Consider the following 17,781-nt stretch of genomic DNA (forward strand, 5'->3'; position numbering starts at 1 on the left):
TGCCCAAGGTTCATGAGCGCACTGAGGAAATGGACTTTCTCTTGCTGGTTGTAAGGAAACTTCTTAACTCCAACTCTCGTTATGTGAAGGTAACTAATATCTGAGGAATTCAATTAAGTTTACTGAGGTGTCCTTAACTTTAGCTGTGTTGTCCCAGATAATCCTCATGTCAGCCACCATCAACTGCAGACAATTTGCAGAGTACTTCAGCACCCCTGTTCGTGGAAAGATGAATCCCGCCTATGTGTTTGAGGTTGAGGGAGCACCTTATAGCATTGAGGACTTTTACCTGGATGGCCTTCAGGACTTCTGTCCCTTTAATGTACAGTACATAATGATTTTTTGCTGATGCTTTCCTAGGCCATTATGTCTCCTAGTGTGTTTTCATGCTTCTCTTTACCAGCTGGATTCAGTACATTTTGATGATCCCTATATCTCAGTTGAGATGTACGACTTTGCCATCTGCCTCATTGAGAGCTTTGACAAGATGGAGGGCCAGAATACCAGGTGAAGACTCCTTGTCCCAACATTGCAAAGTGCATTTTGGTAGCCTTGGATGCAGAGAAGGTAAGGGAGTCTGTACGTTAACAGTGATGCAGAGAAAGAAGGCGACATGAATTTCCTAGAGAGAGGCAGTGTCCTTGTTTTCCTCCCGGGCATACACGAGATAAGATATATGCAGGAAGCCCTGGCCAAGCTGGTCCACAAGAGGTAATTTTTTACATTATGAAATGAATTATTTAGCTCTTATTTCCTTTGATGGTCTACAAGTTAATCACTTTTGAAATGATCAAATGCACCAAGTTTAATGGTCTTTCAGAAATCTTTGTCCCTTTAACCCCATTTAAGACACTTTTTTCCCTTGTCCTTTTAGGTTGCAGGTTTATGCCCTCCACTCCACTCTAACTATGGATGAGCAATATGGTGTATTCCGGTCTCCTGTGCCTGGATACAGGAAGGTAAAATGGTTTTATGCTTCTTATTTCTTGTTAGTTCAAGATGGAAAAGGATAATGCACCCCGTGACCCCTCACGAGACAAGCCGAAAGGAAAATAAGATATCTTGCTTGTTCAACTTATTCTAATGTTGTTCTGACCCTTGCAGGTCATCCTTTCCACCAACATTGCAGAAAGTTCCGTGACTGTGCCCGATGTCAAATATGGTATGTTCTCTTATCTCTCTTACCCACAAAATTTGAATCTAATATTGCTTTATCGTGGATAAGACCAGTTTCAATACCTTTGTTACTTGCTCTGCAGTTATTGATTTCTGCATGGCCCGTCAGTTGGTTTGTGACAAAGAAACCAATTATCGGTCTTTGCGTCTCACATGGGCATCAAAAAACAACTGCAACCAACGTAGAGGTACAGCACAAGCATTTAAAGTACCGTAAAGTATGTGATTAATTCATCTTTCTTCATCTTCTTCTCTGGCAGGAAGGGCAGGTAGAGTTTCCAAAGGCTACTGTTACCGTCTTGTCAGCAAAGCCTTCTGGAGGGATGAAATCCCAGACTACATGATCCCTGACATGCTGGTATGTACTTTGAATCAGTCATGCACCCTCATGGTGGTTCTCAACTGTTGTGACGCTGGGAGCCGCATTTTCCTGTCACCAAGTCGCAACCCAGTTTTACAGTTGAGAATAATAAAGAACATGTAATGTTCGGAAGTAGGCTCTAAAAACATTTTTAAACAAGTACACTTTTACATGTTGAGAGTGCCTTTCTTCGTCTTTAACTCAACTTCCACACTGTTGACTCTTTCTCTTTCCCCTGCTACGTTTCTCCTTGTCTCTGTTTGGGCTGCGCGCAGTCGGTGATTACCGCCTGAGATGCAGATTTGATTGGACGAAGGGGGTGGCTGAACTTGCATCTGATTGGTCGGTACGATTCGTCACTACCGTAAAGCCTGTATGTTGCTCCGCTTAAAATAGAAGCAACCCGCGTGACTTGAATCTCTTTTGGCGATGGTGTAGGTCCGTATAGAACTGCTTCTGGGTCCGGACGCAGAACACGGTCCACCAGTTCGTGACCTCTGTTTTAAACTATGTCGCCATGATCGAGCAAGCCAGACCGAGCTGTTTCGCTCTTTAGCTTGCTAGCAAAATGGCACCATGACCCACTTTTGGGTCCTGAACCACCAGTTAAGAATCACTGATGTAATGCGGCCTTTGTGTCCTCTCAGGTTGCCCCCCTGTCCACCATATTGCTGAAGGTGAAGTTGTTGGATATGGGAGACCCTCTATCTCTCCTTTCGACAGCTCCCTCACCACCAAACCTCGAGCAGATTGTGAAGACCGTGCTCCAACTGAAGGAGGTGGGTAGAGGTGAATAAATATTTTGTGTACGCTGTGATCCTGTGAGAAAAAGCACAGGGGATGCAAACTCTGGACAACACCCGTCCATATAGCTGAGATAGTGAGAAAGTTAGAGTAAGCATGTCATTAACAGTATTTATTAAAGTAATTTAATTACAGTAAGTTAGCACCCATTGTTTCTGTTATGTTGATGTAATCTTGATTTGACCTAAATTTATGTCAGTGGCCAATCCTTGAATGCCCCCTAGAGGTCATTGATGTTTTAACTTTTGTCTAAAATGCTAGAGAATACGTTTGAAGGTACTCAAGTATACAGTACACATGTATATACAATAAATGAACAAGTCTCACAAACATTTTAAGATATGGGTTTGGGTTAGGATATGGGTACAGGTTTAAGATATGGAATTTCAAATTCAATAGATGATAGAGTTGTTAAGGTGATATTGAAGAGGGGTCCCGATGTTATCATAACTTTATTGGTAAAGATCTTTTTTTGGGTCAAAATAGGAATTGTCATTTTGAAAAAACGAGATCTTACTGTAATGGCAGGAATAAGAGAATTTCCAGTGTTCTTTACAACGTATTTATTTTTGTTTTAAACTTGTGTCCATAATTTGGCACACTGCATTTTGCAGTTTTGCAAGGGAAAAAAAGCTCTTGTTGTCATCGTAGTTTGGTTAGTTAAAATCCCAATTAATACAGAAGCCAATATATGATGTTGAAAAATTAGTCACTGTAAAGTACAATTAATATTTGGTGAAAATGAACAAAAAACACTATATGCTGAATGATTTAGAACACAGTGTACTGTATGTCATTACCACTTGGGATATTATTTCTTTCGCTCTGTAGATGGGGGCCCTGTCTGCTAAACAGGATAGTAAATGTCAAAATGAAGATGGTGAGCTGACGTTCCTGGGCCGAGTGCTGGCCCACTTACCCGTGGACCTTTACCTTGGCAAGATGATTGTCCTAGGCCACGTCTTTGGTTGTCTAGATGAGTGTCTCATCATAGGTCAGCCTGTCCACATTACAGTATTACAGAGATCAATTGTCAGAAGGAAGTGTGTTTTGGGAATGCTTTTTTTCCACAAACTACACTAACAGCCACTTGTATCTTCAGCTGCATGCAACTCTCTGAAGAGCTTCTTTGCCATACCTTCAATGCAGCAGCTTGCCGGTCACAGGTGAGTCCCATCCAAAAGTTGTCTTTGTGGAGTTTGGTACCCCTACGTTGACCTTTATGATGAACCATTCCCCCCCCCCCCCAAAAAAAAAGGTTTGTGCAAATTGTCTTATTAATACATGTAGGCTAGCCATTTTGTAACACACACACTGTATGGTCAGACCACGTGTTTCTACTTCTACCAAAAGGTTGACATGTCAGATAGCCAAATGTCCCCAAGCAAATGACCATATAATAGTAAATCAGATGGAGATTTTCTTGTTGCATCTGTCACTTCACGCTCTTAATTTTCTTTGTTTTAATCTGATAGTCTTTATGACACAGATTGGGCCTGAATTTGACCTCAAATGAATATTCTGTGTTATAAATATGTGCATTCTAGGAGCAAGCTGGCCTTTGCCCAAGGCAGTCAAAGTGATTCCATCGCATTTGTCAACACCTTTAAGGTAATGCCAAGGTGACAAACTAAAAAGCAATTTATGTATTTTAAGAGTTTTGCTCAAGGCTGATGTTTTTTCATTCCTTCCCGAAAATTAGACATGGCTCTCCTTCAAAAAGCAAGGACAGTTGAGAAACTTGAAGGTACGCTAAACAGAAGAGCATGAGCTGACATCTATTTTGTACTGTAGATTTTTTGATTTGATTTATTTTTCTCTCTCTGTGAAGTCACCTGCTTTCTCCTCTGTATAACTTCAACAGTTGGCAGAATATGTCCTTAGTTTATAGACTGTGATGATTATATATCATTGTCTATGCAGACTTTAAAACATTAAAACAACTGTGTGGTTTTCCTCTGTCCTATCAGGATGAACTGGACTGGGGAAAAGAGAACTTCATTCAGATCAAGAGGATCCGAGAGGTACCTTTTTGAAAGCATTCAATTCATGGTCCTATATTTGAAATTTTTTTCAGAGTGCTGGACAGATTTGGCGTGTTATTAGCTGGTAGACAATATATGTTTTATTAATATAGGGTTTTATTGATGGGTTTTGCTACACTTTTCTAATGTTATCCCACCAATTAGCGATTACTACATTGCTGCAGCTACTCCCCTAACCCTGGTAGAGTAGTACATGCTGCTGCCTTTCATGCTGATGGCACCAGTTTAGTGCCCCAATACCCAACCACTGCCGGCCCTTAACCTCCATAAAAAATGGGAAGGGCATCAGTGTAAAAACTGTGCCACACAAATCATGCGAGGGCCTCGCTGTGCAACCCCCTGATGGGACAAGCCCAAAGTCACAACAATATCCTTTCCATTAACTCTCTATCCAGGTTGCAGAGCTGTATGAAGATCTGAAAAAACGTGTGAAACAGTTCAACATCTGTGTGACGGAAAACAGCCAGCCCTTAGACTACACCAGCATGCACACACACAAGTTAATTCTTCAGGTTTGTGCTGAACTTGCTCACTCAGTGTTTGATGTGAAGGCTTTTACTATGCGTGGACCTCTTATAGATGGTCATTGCTGGTGCCTACTACCCCAACTACTTTGTACAAGGGGAGATCGATGAGGATCTGGCTTCCAGAGAGTTGAGTGGCTTAAACCCGAGAACGACTGTGATGGTACGTATGTAATCAAATATTGTTTACTTCCTAAGCAGGTCTTTCATTGAGACTATTGGCTTGCTGTTGGGCCAATGGAGCGAGATATCTTTTAAATGTACAGTAATCCCTCACTATATCACAGTTAATTTTTTGCAGATTGAGTGCATTACAGATTTTTTTCCAAAGGTCAGTGTAGTGCAATTACTCACCTGTACATACGGTCTTGATACGGTCAACTTTGTAGGCTAATTGATTTAAATGTGGCCGCAATGACTCACAGAAGGTCAAATGGGCTCTTGTAATAAACCTAACTTGAGTACCTTACCTGATGGAAACACAAGCCACAGTCAGTGTTTTATTAAATAAATTCACAAATACAAATAGCTAATGTACAGACTCATAACGATATCGACTGAAACAAATGCAAGTAAAGAGCAATATTTAGCTTGATTTTCTACAACTACAGTACAATAGTTCAAAACAATGACTTATGAGTATTCATAATACTTTTTGCTGAATACATTGCCAGGACCGTGAGTGTGAGGAACGGTGAAAATGGTTAACTCAGGAAATCGCCTGTTCACACTATGTCCGCATGGGCTGTTGTTCATGTCATTTAAGCAGGGCATGCCCAGTAGGCCTGTGCTTGTGTTGTGTGTGGATAGTGACCTCAAGTAGACAGATAAAATACCAGCACCTCTCTCCAAAGTGCAGTTTCACAAATTGGCATTGAAATGCATATATGAAACATATATTTATACAGTAATATAATACATAATTGGTCACTACTTTGCAGATTTCATTTACTGCGGGGAGTTTCTTTAACATAACCCCCACGATAAACAAGGGTTTAGTGTAACTTTGCTGCTCTTGAGTTTTTGTGTAGTCATGGAAGAAGTTGGCTTCATTAGGCTTTTGTATCAGTTACAGTCTCGATGATACTGCAAGGTTGTCCGAATCTGCTAAATGTATGTCGCATAAAGTTAATACCATGACATGTCGTGTGCAGGTGAGGAACCTCCCTCCCTACAGTTTTCTTTACTACAAGCAGCTGCAGTCTCTGTTTCGCCAATGTGGACAGGTCAAAGCCATTTCTTTTGAGAGCTCCAGGTAGTGAAATATGACATTAGTTTGTTTTGTTTTGTTTTTATTAATCTAGAAGATCCATCACAACAATTGTTTTGTGTCTGTTTGTGTGCACAGAGCATATGTGGAATTCTACAGGACATCACATGACTCCGCAACCCTGCCTGAGGTGTCGCTCGCCCTCCTCCTGGCCCAGCAGAAACCTGGCCTAGAGCTTTCAGTCTACCCCACAGAACAAATTGAAATCTATGCCAGGAACAGACAAATTACTCACATGAAATTTGCACGGTATAGCTCTGTTATAATGTTTCATGAAATACCCTCTCTGAACTGATATTGATAAAACCCTGAGATCACAACAAAAGCAATACATGTTACGCAGTTTTAGAACAGACCTTATGTGCAAATGACAGCACAAAAACACTGATGCACAGCTTGCCTGTGTGATTCTGCTGTTTAGGGTGAATGTAGACTTACAAAGTCAATCAGTCTATCCAGTGGGAGTGGTTAGTAGCACCCTTGACCCAGACAAACTGCCTCCAAACCTCATTTTTGCGGTGAACGTCACAACGGTCTGCATCCTACCTCATCTTGATATTTCAACAACTCTAAATACCACATATAGGCTGTCTCAATATGTCTGTGTTTCCTGCAGGTGGTGGACGTGGGTCATTTCTGGGGATTCCAGGCAGATGAAGCCAGTTTGCAGAAGCAGCGCCAACTGACAGGAGAGATCAATATGCGCACCCTGCAACCTGTGACTGTGTCGCTCTATCCCAACCTTCTATGCCTGGCGCCTTACTCTGAGGAAAACGAGCAGAGCCTCTACTACCGGGCCCAGATCCAGCACATACGTGGAAACACAGTGGAGGTAGGTGTGTGTGACATTTTCTGCTAATGATCTCCTCATCAGGCGGTGGCCGAGTGGTAGCTCAACTGCCGAGCTTGCGTGGGCCTCCTCTCGCCTCTCACATTTCAAACACATGCATGTTCAGTTAATTGACGACTTTAAATTGGTGTGAATGGGGTTGTGCACACTTGTCTGTCTATACAGACCCTTTCTGAAAAAAAATTAATAACATGGATAAGTTTATTTCTATAATTCAATTCAAAACTTTAAACTTTCATAGATAATAGATTCCGGGCCCGCAATTTAAACAATTTCAAGTATTTATTTGTTTATTTTGACATAATTTGGGCTTTCAGCTCATAAAACCCACAAAATCAGGAATTTAAAAAAAAAAAGAACATTGAGAAGAAATCACCATTTACTTGTCAGTTTTTGTAGAAAAAAAAAAGAAATTAGGGTCACCTTAAATCAATCAAAATATGGTACTTTCAAAACGATATGTTAATCTTCAATACTTGAAATTGTTTAAATTGTGGGCCCTGAGTCTATAATCTATGAAAGTTTAACTTTATGAATGGAATTATGGAAATAAATAAACTTTTCCATATTACATTTTTTTGGAAAGGGTCTGTATGTGCCCTATTATTGGCTGGTGACCAGTCCAGGGTCCACTTTGCAAGAGAGCAAAGTCAGCTGGGATACTCACCCGTGACCTTAACGAGGATAAGTGGTACAGAAAATTGATCGATGTATCTCCTCATCAATCATCAGCATATCACACTTTTGTAGTCATGACAATTTACCTTCTTGTAGATTGTGTTTATGTAATATACAGTACATACATTTTATGTAATATACAGTCAATCATGCACATCCATTATGTGTTCAACTCATTCTTCTCCATGCTTCACATGAAAGTATACCCTAGCAAAGCATGTTTTTGTTGTGCAGGTGTTCTTCTTGGACTTTGGGAACACAGTGTCTGTCCAATGCAACAGCCTGAGGGAGCTCCCATCTGACCTCCAGTCTCACCCCTTCCAGGTAGCAACAGTGTGATTTATCACTGAACTCCTTCTCACTTTCCACCATGTTGATGAACAGAACGACAAATGGAGAGCTGTCAAATGTTATGGATCGTCCGTATTTTGTTATGGAAATCACTGAACGTTGACTCATTCTGCCTGTAACACATATTGTTCCGGATATTAAAAACAAAAACAAAACAGCGTTCAACATTAATGGCCATTGCAGTGCTGTGTCAGGCCACCAAGACACTTAAGATGGAGATGCTAATACAAATTAGATTAGGTCCACTAGCAACTGATCCCGGCCCGTGGGTCTGTGTTTGCTGGGACACAGGCTGGCGCGAACAACAAGGAGCCTCTTGCTGAATCAATTATGAAACGACGCTCTGGCATGCGTAGTACGCCGTAGCACGCCGTAGCAAGTGGCAATGCTTCTGCGTCCCTTCCAACGCAAGTGTTTCGGTCACACGGGCCAATCAGTGTATTTCTTGTGATTTACACACATGGTCACATGGGTTACGCATCCAATTGGGTGCATTTACACTCAAATGAGGAATTGAAGAACACTAGCAGGCTGGCTAAGCGGCGTGGTTTCGTTTAGCCGTCCCAAAACAAAATTTTAAGCACAACGGTTCATTATTTTATATCGAGACAAGACAACAGAGCTATGGAGGCAGGCCTTTCTGTGTGGACTTTGCATGTTCTCCCTGTGCCTGCGTGGGTTTTCTCTGTTTACTCCGGTTTCCTCCTACATTCCAAAAATATGCATAGTAGGTTAATTGAAGACTCTAAATTGTCTGTGGGTTTGAATGTGAGTGCGAGTGGTTGTTTGTCTATGTGTGCCCTGCAATTGGCTGATACCCTGCCTCTCACCCGAAGTCAGCTGGGATAGGCTCCAGCATACCCGTGACCCTTGTGAGGATAAGTGGTGTAGAAAATGGATAGATAACCTTTATTAGTCCCACAATGGGGAATTTTGCATCCTTTCAGCAGCAATAGTGGAAATACAAAAAGAGCATGCAAAATAATACATTTGTGCAACAAGTACACTGAAGCCATAATCAATTAATGATTACAGTTATAGAGTAATGATTATGTTGTGCAATTGAACGGTATGCAGAATTCTTTGTATCCTATTACATAATATACTGTAATAACTGTCTTGTGGTAATGTTCTTGACAAAATAAAAAAAATATGGAAATTCAGACAAAGTTGGACAAATTGCTCTAGAAGTGCTTTTCTACAGGTTGACAGCTCTTTCACTGTCCTTCTCTTGCTCTCAGGCTCAGGAGTTCCAAGTTATTGAAATGCGTCCATCAGCTGAGTCCATCATCTGTGGCAACCAGTGGAGCAGCCGTGCCCGTCATCAATTCATGGCACTGGTGAAAGGCCGCTCTGTCATTGTTTCACTGTACTCTATTCTCCACGAAGTGATGCGTGTGCAGCTGCTCATGAGTAGTGATAAAAGCATAGTCGACATCTTTGTGGAAGAGGGTCACGCTGTCCACGTTGAAGAGAGCTTTGACTCCAAGGTAACTTGGCATTTAGGAGTCAACTACTAAAAAACACATTGCTTTCCATTCATTCAGTAACAGCATGATTAATAATGTGGTGCAAAACAAAAGTCAACCAATTTAAAATCAGACATTCCTTTTGTCTAGATAAATGATGGCGCCCTTAACGTAATATTTTTGTTGCACAACCTTTTGAGGCAATCACTGCAAAGAAACGATTTCTGCAACTTGCACTGAGACTTCTGCACCTGTCAACAGGTATTGTGGCGCAGTCTTTGTTCGCAAACTGCTCCAGTTGTCTCAGGTTTGAAAGGTGTCTACACGGTGCTGTTATCCATTCTTGGGTGTTTTTTAGCTGTATATGTTTGGTCATTATCGTGTTGGAAGACCCATGACCTGCCACTGAGACCAGCTTTCTGACACAGAATCAGATTGAGCTTTATCGACCCAGTATGTTGCAAGACACACAAGGAATTTGTCTCCGGTAGTTGGAGCCACTATAGTATAACAACAAATACATTTAGGACATAAAAGACACAAGTATGGAGTGTCATTTAGCAATGAAAGTGGACCACTAGTGTGGTGATGCTGAGATAATGGTATTTTGCAAATGATGCAGTCCTCAAGCAATTTAAAGTGACTAAAATTGCAATGATCTGGTACAGTGCGATTGCGCAAATGGTGCACAGTTGTATTTGCCCATTCTGCACACATTCACGGATGTAATGGTAGCGAATGTCTATGTATTTAGTTCTGCTGTGGTCCATGGGATTCTTCGCAATTGTGATGGCTCCTTCTTTTTTCTCCAGGATCATTGTGGGCATAGCTTTCATTCCAAGATCACTCAGTAATCATCTCAGCCAGATACCTTCTTGAGAGCAAGGTTTGCTGTCGTAATATCCTGCAGCAGCTGGATTTGCGTTGAACTTAGACACACTACTCACTGCTTGAGCTTCAGTCTGGTCGTGTGGCCATTGAAGCATACAGCAGACTTCCTACCATTGACTGTTGACGGTTTGTTGATGCACTGGCTTACTGACACCATCACTTTTCCCCAATTTGACAGTGGCATGAACAGGAGTTAGTTGAGACAGGATTTGTATTAACCAGTCCATATTTCTTCACTGTGGTTTCAATGTGCCGGCACGGTGGGCGACTGGTTAGCACATCTGCCTTACAGTTCTGGGCCCCGCCTGTGTGGAGTTTGAATGTTCCAAAAGAGGTTTCCAGATGCTGTGTGCGATTTTCATTCTTAATGACGAATCTTTTTCTTGCAGCAAAACCACGAGGTGCTGATTTCTCTGTACAAAGACATCGAAACAGGCATGTACGTCCCCAATGCTGCCAGCAGCTCCTGGAAGGATCGCAAGAAAGAGGAGAAGGAGCTCATTGACTGCCTCCTCTCCTACTTTTCCAAGCGCAGCAACCCTTATTCCAGGACAAAGGCAAGATAAGATTAAAGGCTTTAAAATGTTTTTGCATCCCATGTCTTGAAATTATTGCTGAATTAAGAAAGAATAAAATAAACTAATACTTACCAGGAAAATGTAGTACATTCAGGAGGTGCATATGCAGAACCTTTGCTCTGACTGTGACCCTATTTAACCAGGAAATGTTGCTATTTCAATTTACATAAGCCGAAGCAGATAGTTTTTTTTTGTGTGTGAAATATTCACTAATTTTGACTGCAACACATTCCAAGGGCATGTTTACCACTGTGTTACATGACCTTTCCTTTTAACAACACTATAAGCATTTGGGAACCGAAGATACTAATTACACAAGGGAACAATTTGAAAAAAAAATTCTGTTGAGTTAGATTTGTATGCTTTTTTTCTAGCACGTCACGTTTTTTTCTCCTCAGCTTACCCTCCAGATAAGCAAAATTCCCCTGATTAGACTTACCAGCTCATTACGATTGGACTCATCTACAGCCACTTGGCAACTTGTTTTTGCAATCACAATTGAGAGAGGTGTGTGCCGCTCCCAATAGGTCAGTACTATCAACAATAGTAATACAACAATCGGGACGGTCCTTTTCCTCTTTGCCCTGAAAGACACAACGTCCAAAATTTTCAAAAACTATTTGAAATGTGGACTCGTCAGACCACAGCTCAATTATCCACTTTGCGTCAGACCATCTCAGATGAGCTTGGGCCCAGAGAAGCCGGCGCAGTTTCTGGTTGTTGTTGATATACAGTATGGGTTTTGCTTTGCATGTTAGAGTGTTAATTTGTATTTGTAGATGTAGCGGCAAACTATGTTAAGCGACAGTGGATATTTTAAATGTTCCTGAGCCCACATTGTGGCAAAGTTGTGGCTACAGCGCAAGCAACATTTCTTGTCACTTTAAGACTGTTCCATGTGGGAACATGGTACGCCATTGTACTGTACTGGAAAGAAGAATTAAGAATACATTTGATTTTTTTGCTAGCTGTCCATGACCCACCCAAAATGGGTTTGCGGCTCCCGACTCACTAGTTGAGAATAACTGTTCTAATTTATTGTTCACACCACAGGTTCGTCTGTATGGACCAAGCAGTCCTCACAAAATCCAATTCCACTGCTTGTACAACAACACGTACAGCAAGTAAGTCTTTCAAAGCCACAGTTCAAGTCAAGAGGTTTGTGCCTCTGCTTATTAATGAGCTGTGTCCTTCTCCCAGGACTGTGTCCATAGAGCGATACAGCATCAACAGCATGGCTCTGAACGAAAACCCTCACTACAAGCACCAGAGAATGCTGGTGGCTGGGAGTGTGTTCATCAGATCATCAGGTGCCAGGGAACTTAACACATACCTCAAACCATAGTGATCAGTGATTCCCAACCAGTCTGCCGTGGCACATTTGTGTACCATGAGATTATCAGGTGTCATGCGGGAAATTATCCAATTTCACTTAATTCAAACTAATTTTACTTCGCAGGCCACATTAACCCCAATTTGATCTCAAGTGGGGAGGATCAGCATATTGGTGGCTTAATTAGTTATAAATAACAACTACAATACTTAGAGGTGTCACAATTAAGAGTAATCAACAACTAATTAATTATTACATTAATCGACAACTAGTTTGATAATTGTAATCATTTCTGGTGCTATTGAGCGGGCAGGTCTGAGAAGCAAACCACTTCTCCCATGATACCCTGCAAAGTACACAGGGAATCATGGAAGACGCGCAATGCAGGAAATATCATGAAGCATTAAGCAGAACACTAAAATTAAACTAGTGGTACGTCCTGCGAAGCTTAAATCAAAAGTATGGACGCATTTTGGTTTTGCAGTAATCAAAAACGATCATGAAAACATGACTGACGGATGCAAAAAAACTGCTGACCGCAGTCATCTACAAGTCTTAGGATATGTGTAATATGAGAAGCTACTAAAATTCCAAGAAGCAAGAAAGGCCAAATATCAATTTGTGAGACATTTCTATGAGGTTTTCCTCATGACAGCACGAGAGCTAAAATGTTGATGAACATACTTGAGCCAAGGTACAAAATTCCATTACGGGCGTACTTCAGTGAAACACTAAACACAACAAGATAGTTGTCCATCACAAGCAACTCAGAGCTATGTAACCACTACTGGGTAGTAATAAATATGATGAGAACATTTGAGCAGTACAAATTTTGTTCAACTACAGTAAGTGTGTTTATTCTTAACATTTGTATTATTTCTGTGTTGAAAAAGAGAAGTAGCAGGTAAATTTATTATTAATCCGACCTGAAGAGATGGTAGTTGCACTTAATTCAAATGAATGTATTTGCCCTTAAGGGTTGTTTGTTTTATATCCAAAGTTAATTTTGATACGTTTACAAGAAACAAAAGGAATTTAGGAAATTTCACCTGAACTGTGCAGTATCCAGGTATTTATTTCACAGTCCCACTAGTGGAATTTTTGCCACTGAATCATTTCAAATCATATCGTTATAGATGAACCAATATCGTTCTTGAATCGAATCAGCAATTATGAAACGAATCAACTCATTAAAACGGAGTCGTTCCACGAGTAACTCATGCCACCTGTGTATGTTATAGGCTTTAACATGCCCTGTGCACCCCCTAGTGTTAAAGAAACTTATTACAGTGTTTTGTTGCAGGTAACAACATTGTTCCAAGAGACACCTCCATCATGCCAGACATCCCTGGACTACCTGCCATTGTTTCCATGCTCTTCACCCCCATCATGGAGTTGCGGTTAGTTTTACATGGACATAACCAGTGCGCTGACACAGACTTCTGACTCACGTCAGGTTCATGTCCATTTCCTTTTTTAGCACTGATGAAGAGAAGACTCACTTCACCGGAGTACTCTGTGGTTTGGGGTGGAACAATGAAACACAAGAAGGCATCCTGCCTGAACATGACATGGAAATGGCCTTTGACGTTAAGTTTGATGTTGAAGACATCACTGAGGTAATGGCAAAGCTTTATTGGGTAAATGTAATGAGATCCAATACAAGAGCTGCATCCAAAAGTCTGCCTTTGCAAAGGTAATAATGATCAGTTTTCACAGTTTTTGGCACACACGGAACAGGTTTTGCTCCTGTTGTGAAGTCATTATAGTACAATTTCAATTGTGCAGCTCTGATTAGATGAAAGGATTAAAAAATACAGTGATCTGATTCCATTAGCAATAGACCTTAAGGACCTATCTCACTGGGCTTGAGACTAGTTGGTCTCCCGGTCCTCTCCCGAGCACCGGTGACCATCAACACACGTTTTTCCCCATTTTGTTCTTATAAACATATGGCGTAATCCATTATTGTTGTCGTTGCAATGGTAACGAGTGTATTCAGTCGCATTTGAGTTGACAAGATGAACCCCAATGATCGTAAAAGTCTAGGAATACAAGATTTTATTGCAGTTGTCTGACATAGTGCAATTGTGAAAGACCAAATTTGTCTTGTAGTCTGATCCAGGCGTTACGTGTTCTCTGTCCCACACCGCTGACATGTTTTTTAAATAACTTTATTGGTGGTCAGATATTTACAGTACTACGTCAAAAGACATGCGACAAGGCTAAAAATAAAATAGCTTTTGGATTCAAATATACTGTACACGATGGCGACGCGGAGTAAATGTCTTTTGCGGAGCTGATCGGATCGGCGAATTATGACATTAAAGCCAATCAGCATAAAATGCCGATACCGATCAGGCCAATCAGATCGTTGTATAGTCTAGTGATAAGCTAAAATTTAAATCACAATTAAAATTTGAATTGCTCAGCCCGTGTTTAATTTATTTATGTAAGTGTAAACGGTTTCGTCTGAATTGCAAGCTGTTATTAAGCCTGTGTGTCTGCATTTTTTTTTTTGTCCTGTCCTGTTCAGCTGCATGGCCTTGCAGAATGGTGGCTCTGTATGCATTTTGTGATAGAACAGTTTCACTGTGCAACAGAGGAGTTTGAAATACTCTGCTTATTTTTAAATTATTCTGATGTTTATAGAAAATGCAGCCGGACAGAAAAGGGTTTTCGGAGACGGACAGAGTGGATAAGGGGAATAGTTATGGAATCATTCATATCTAGAAAAAAAAAATCTGGATCTTTCAGTAGAGAAGTATTAAAGTGCCAGGTTGGAGATGGTATCATGTTTGATTCAAGTTGGAGGCAGAGAGAAATTGGCGCATGATCACTGATTTATTATTGGATGTATTTTAGAAGTAATGTTTTGAGCATTTGAGTTATTTGTAATAAAGCAGTCAATTCTAGAGAAGGAGCGGTGTACTGACGAAAAAGTGTATTCCTTTTTGTATAATTTTAAATTAAAATACAGATTACAGGTGGAAACCGATGTCTTGCTCTCGTTGGGGTATCAGTCAATCAATCAATTTTCACTTTCCATCGCCCTATTTAAAAAACAAACACACATTATGTTATATCTTTATTTAAAGAATATATATATATATATATATACACACACACACACACCAAGTAAAGTACTGGCCCCATTCTCAAATTCTGATATTTTTGCATTCCCTACTCTGTTTAAGATTTTAAAAAAACCTATATATATATATATATATCAAAGATAACCCAAGTTAACATAAAATGCTGTTTTTAAAATGGTGATTCCATTTATTAAGCGGGGTACAGCCTGAACTGGGCGCCAGCCAATCGGAGGGCACATATAAACAAACAACCATTCACATTCACACCTATGGCCAATTTAGAGTTCAGTTAACCTACCATGCATGTTTTGGGATGTGGGAGGAAACCGGAGTACCTGGGGAAAAAAACCCAAGCAGGCACTGGGAGAACATGCAAACACTACACAGGCAAGGCCGGATTTGTCCTCCGAACTGTGAGATGTGCTAACCAATTGTCCACCGTGCCCCTTAAATAAAAACACCATTTAAGAAGAGCATTTTACTTGGGTTAGCTTTGTCTGATATTTACATTTGTTTTAATGAGTTTCAGTGTTGACATGGGAAAACTATGCAAAAAATTTGTTTGAGAAGGGGGGGCCAATACTTAACAAAACTGTACTAGGGATGCAGCAAAATGTTTGACCACCAAATATTTTAAATATAAATATATGTACATCTTCGGTTTTCAAATGAAAGACTTCTGTCATTGAAAAAACATGACCGAAACGGGATGTTGTGATGACGCAAGCAAAAACGTTTAAAGCTCTGGGCAGGCTATGCAGTGCATAGCCCCCGTCTCTGTCGCGGCTGGCCGAGCACTGCCTTGGAGCTCAGAGTAGGATTACACTTTGAAGAAAAAGAGGTCGGAGGGGCAGCCACTAGAGGAGACCACGAAACGGTACGGGTTAGCCCACCCAGAGTACTTGCTGGCTGGTCACGAGGACTGGAACGTCGCGGTGCACTGGCATGGAGCTCGGGATAAGATTAGACTTTGGAGAAAAAGAGGGGAGGGAAAAAAAGAACTGGCTGGAGTTAGTGGTGCCTCATGCCTCTGTGGCCGCTCAGGGTGCACCTCGGATGGCCGAGGTGGACAGCGAGCGCAGCATTACCCTGCCGCAGCAACCAGCCATTGGCCCAGGGTGAGATTGCTTCCTGGCTGCCTTGGGCTGCCTCTCCGGCGGTCGTGAAAGTGTGCACATCGCTTGGTAGGAACCAGAGAGCTCGCACTAAGACAGATTTCGCAAAGTGCAGAAAATGATCCAACTGAGGAATTCCTTTTTTTCTATCATTTCTATTGGTGTTTTTTTGGGGGGGGGGGTTTTCAGCCTTGGTTTCCCATTTTCAGTTTCCATTTCGGCCACTGATTCTCATTTTGCTTTATCACTAACTACACTATATAGGCCTATATCAGCAATTTCCGGGAGAATTGGTTGTCATCTTGTCTGGAGACATCTCCAAGACCTCATTCTAGTGAGAGCACAAACAATAATATTGGTTTCCCAGGTCGCTGGAGTCGCCGCGACTGATCAGCTTGCGCAGTTGCGGCGACGTCTCTGCCAGTGTGATAAATTTGGTAAATTATAGAAACTTTCCAGTGTTTTCACTTTTGCAGTTCTTTGATTACTTTGCCCTCAGATAAATGCTTTGCGAGTGGCTATCAACCGCCTGGTGTGTGAAGGGCCGAGTGGCACCATCCACTTGGGACCCGACAGGATAGGCCAATTTCAGGAGGACTGTCGTGAACGTCTCATCAGGTCCCACCCACACTCCTGCACACTTCTGTTGTCAGAGGTTTCGTGTAATGAAAACAGCGATTCATTACCAGTTTCATATAGATTGTTCACCAAGTCACCTCCGAGGGAATCTGTCACTCCAGTGCACTACGAAAACGCAGGGAGGTGGAACCAGGTATGGTGCTCATTCGTGGTCTTTTATTCATGTGTTAACTTATGAAACGGATTATTGGGCTTGTTGATATGTTGCATTCTTCTGTGTGCTGCTTCTACAGGTTGAGCCTTCACTCAAGATGGACAGCACTGAGGTTGGAACTGGCAAATCAAGAGGAGTTCTCTTTGAGCTACATCCCCTCATTCTCCTCAACAACTGATAAGCTATGTACTGCATTTGCACTATTTCCTCTCTTTATATTTTAATTTACTTCAGGAGTTTACGATTTATTTTAACTTCCAGTGGGACTGTAGCTTTCAAAGGCAGTTTCTTTGTCCATGTTTGTTGTAGATATTGTCATGTCGAAGTGTTTGGTTTTATCTCTGTTTTGGTTTATTTATTTGTATTTTTTTTCTTGTTCAAACAGTTCCTCGGCAGTGGCAATAAAAATAGTTTGTTCCAACAGATGGCACTTGCCAGTCACTCTTAG

General features: G+C 41.2%; 1 protein-coding gene across 2 annotated transcripts in view; it reads left to right on the forward strand.

Annotated features, from left to right (window-relative positions):
* tdrd9 (tudor domain containing 9) overlaps positions 1–17,756 on the forward strand; it is a 25,775-nt gene extending 8,019 nt beyond the window's left edge. The window contains exons 6-35 of one of the 2 annotated variants that reach the window (XM_061794890.1): positions 9–89; positions 158–322; positions 404–507; positions 592–711; positions 875–959; positions 1,105–1,162; positions 1,260–1,364; positions 1,437–1,534; positions 2,185–2,316; positions 3,173–3,335; positions 3,444–3,507; positions 3,889–3,952; positions 4,044–4,088; positions 4,312–4,365; positions 4,782–4,898; positions 4,966–5,073; positions 6,065–6,165; positions 6,259–6,429; positions 6,602–6,713; positions 6,797–7,012; positions 7,943–8,032; positions 9,301–9,399; positions 10,809–10,976; positions 12,051–12,121; positions 12,198–12,307; positions 13,634–13,730; positions 13,811–13,949; positions 17,040–17,158; positions 17,240–17,312; positions 17,413–17,756. In XM_061794890.1, the coding sequence (XP_061650874.1) occupies positions 9–89; positions 158–322; positions 404–507; positions 592–711; positions 875–959; positions 1,105–1,162; positions 1,260–1,364; positions 1,437–1,534; positions 2,185–2,316; positions 3,173–3,335; positions 3,444–3,507; positions 3,889–3,952; positions 4,044–4,088; positions 4,312–4,365; positions 4,782–4,898; positions 4,966–5,073; positions 6,065–6,165; positions 6,259–6,429; positions 6,602–6,713; positions 6,797–7,012; positions 7,943–8,032; positions 9,301–9,399; positions 10,809–10,976; positions 12,051–12,121; positions 12,198–12,307; positions 13,634–13,730; positions 13,811–13,949; positions 17,040–17,158; positions 17,240–17,312; positions 17,413–17,511 (3,228 nt within the window). In that variant the 3' untranslated portion in view covers positions 17,512–17,756. Of the gene's footprint in view, positions 1–8; positions 90–157; positions 323–403; positions 508–591; positions 712–874; positions 960–1,104; positions 1,163–1,259; positions 1,365–1,436; positions 1,535–2,184; positions 2,317–3,172; positions 3,336–3,443; positions 3,508–3,888; positions 3,953–4,043; positions 4,089–4,311; positions 4,366–4,781; positions 4,899–4,965; positions 5,074–6,064; positions 6,166–6,258; positions 6,430–6,601; positions 6,714–6,796; positions 7,013–7,942; positions 8,033–9,300; positions 9,550–10,808; positions 10,977–12,050; positions 12,122–12,197; positions 12,308–13,633; positions 13,731–13,810; positions 13,950–17,039; positions 17,159–17,239; positions 17,313–17,412 lie in introns of both variants that reach the window. The other variant, XM_061794889.1, reaches the window with a different exon arrangement.
* The last annotated feature ends 25 nt before the right edge of the window (positions 17,757–17,781 follow it).

Source organism: Phyllopteryx taeniolatus, chromosome 13 (assembly GCF_024500385.1).
Source record: "Phyllopteryx taeniolatus isolate TA_2022b chromosome 13, UOR_Ptae_1.2, whole genome shotgun sequence".
NCBI lineage: Eukaryota > Metazoa > Chordata > Actinopteri > Syngnathiformes > Syngnathidae > Phyllopteryx > Phyllopteryx taeniolatus.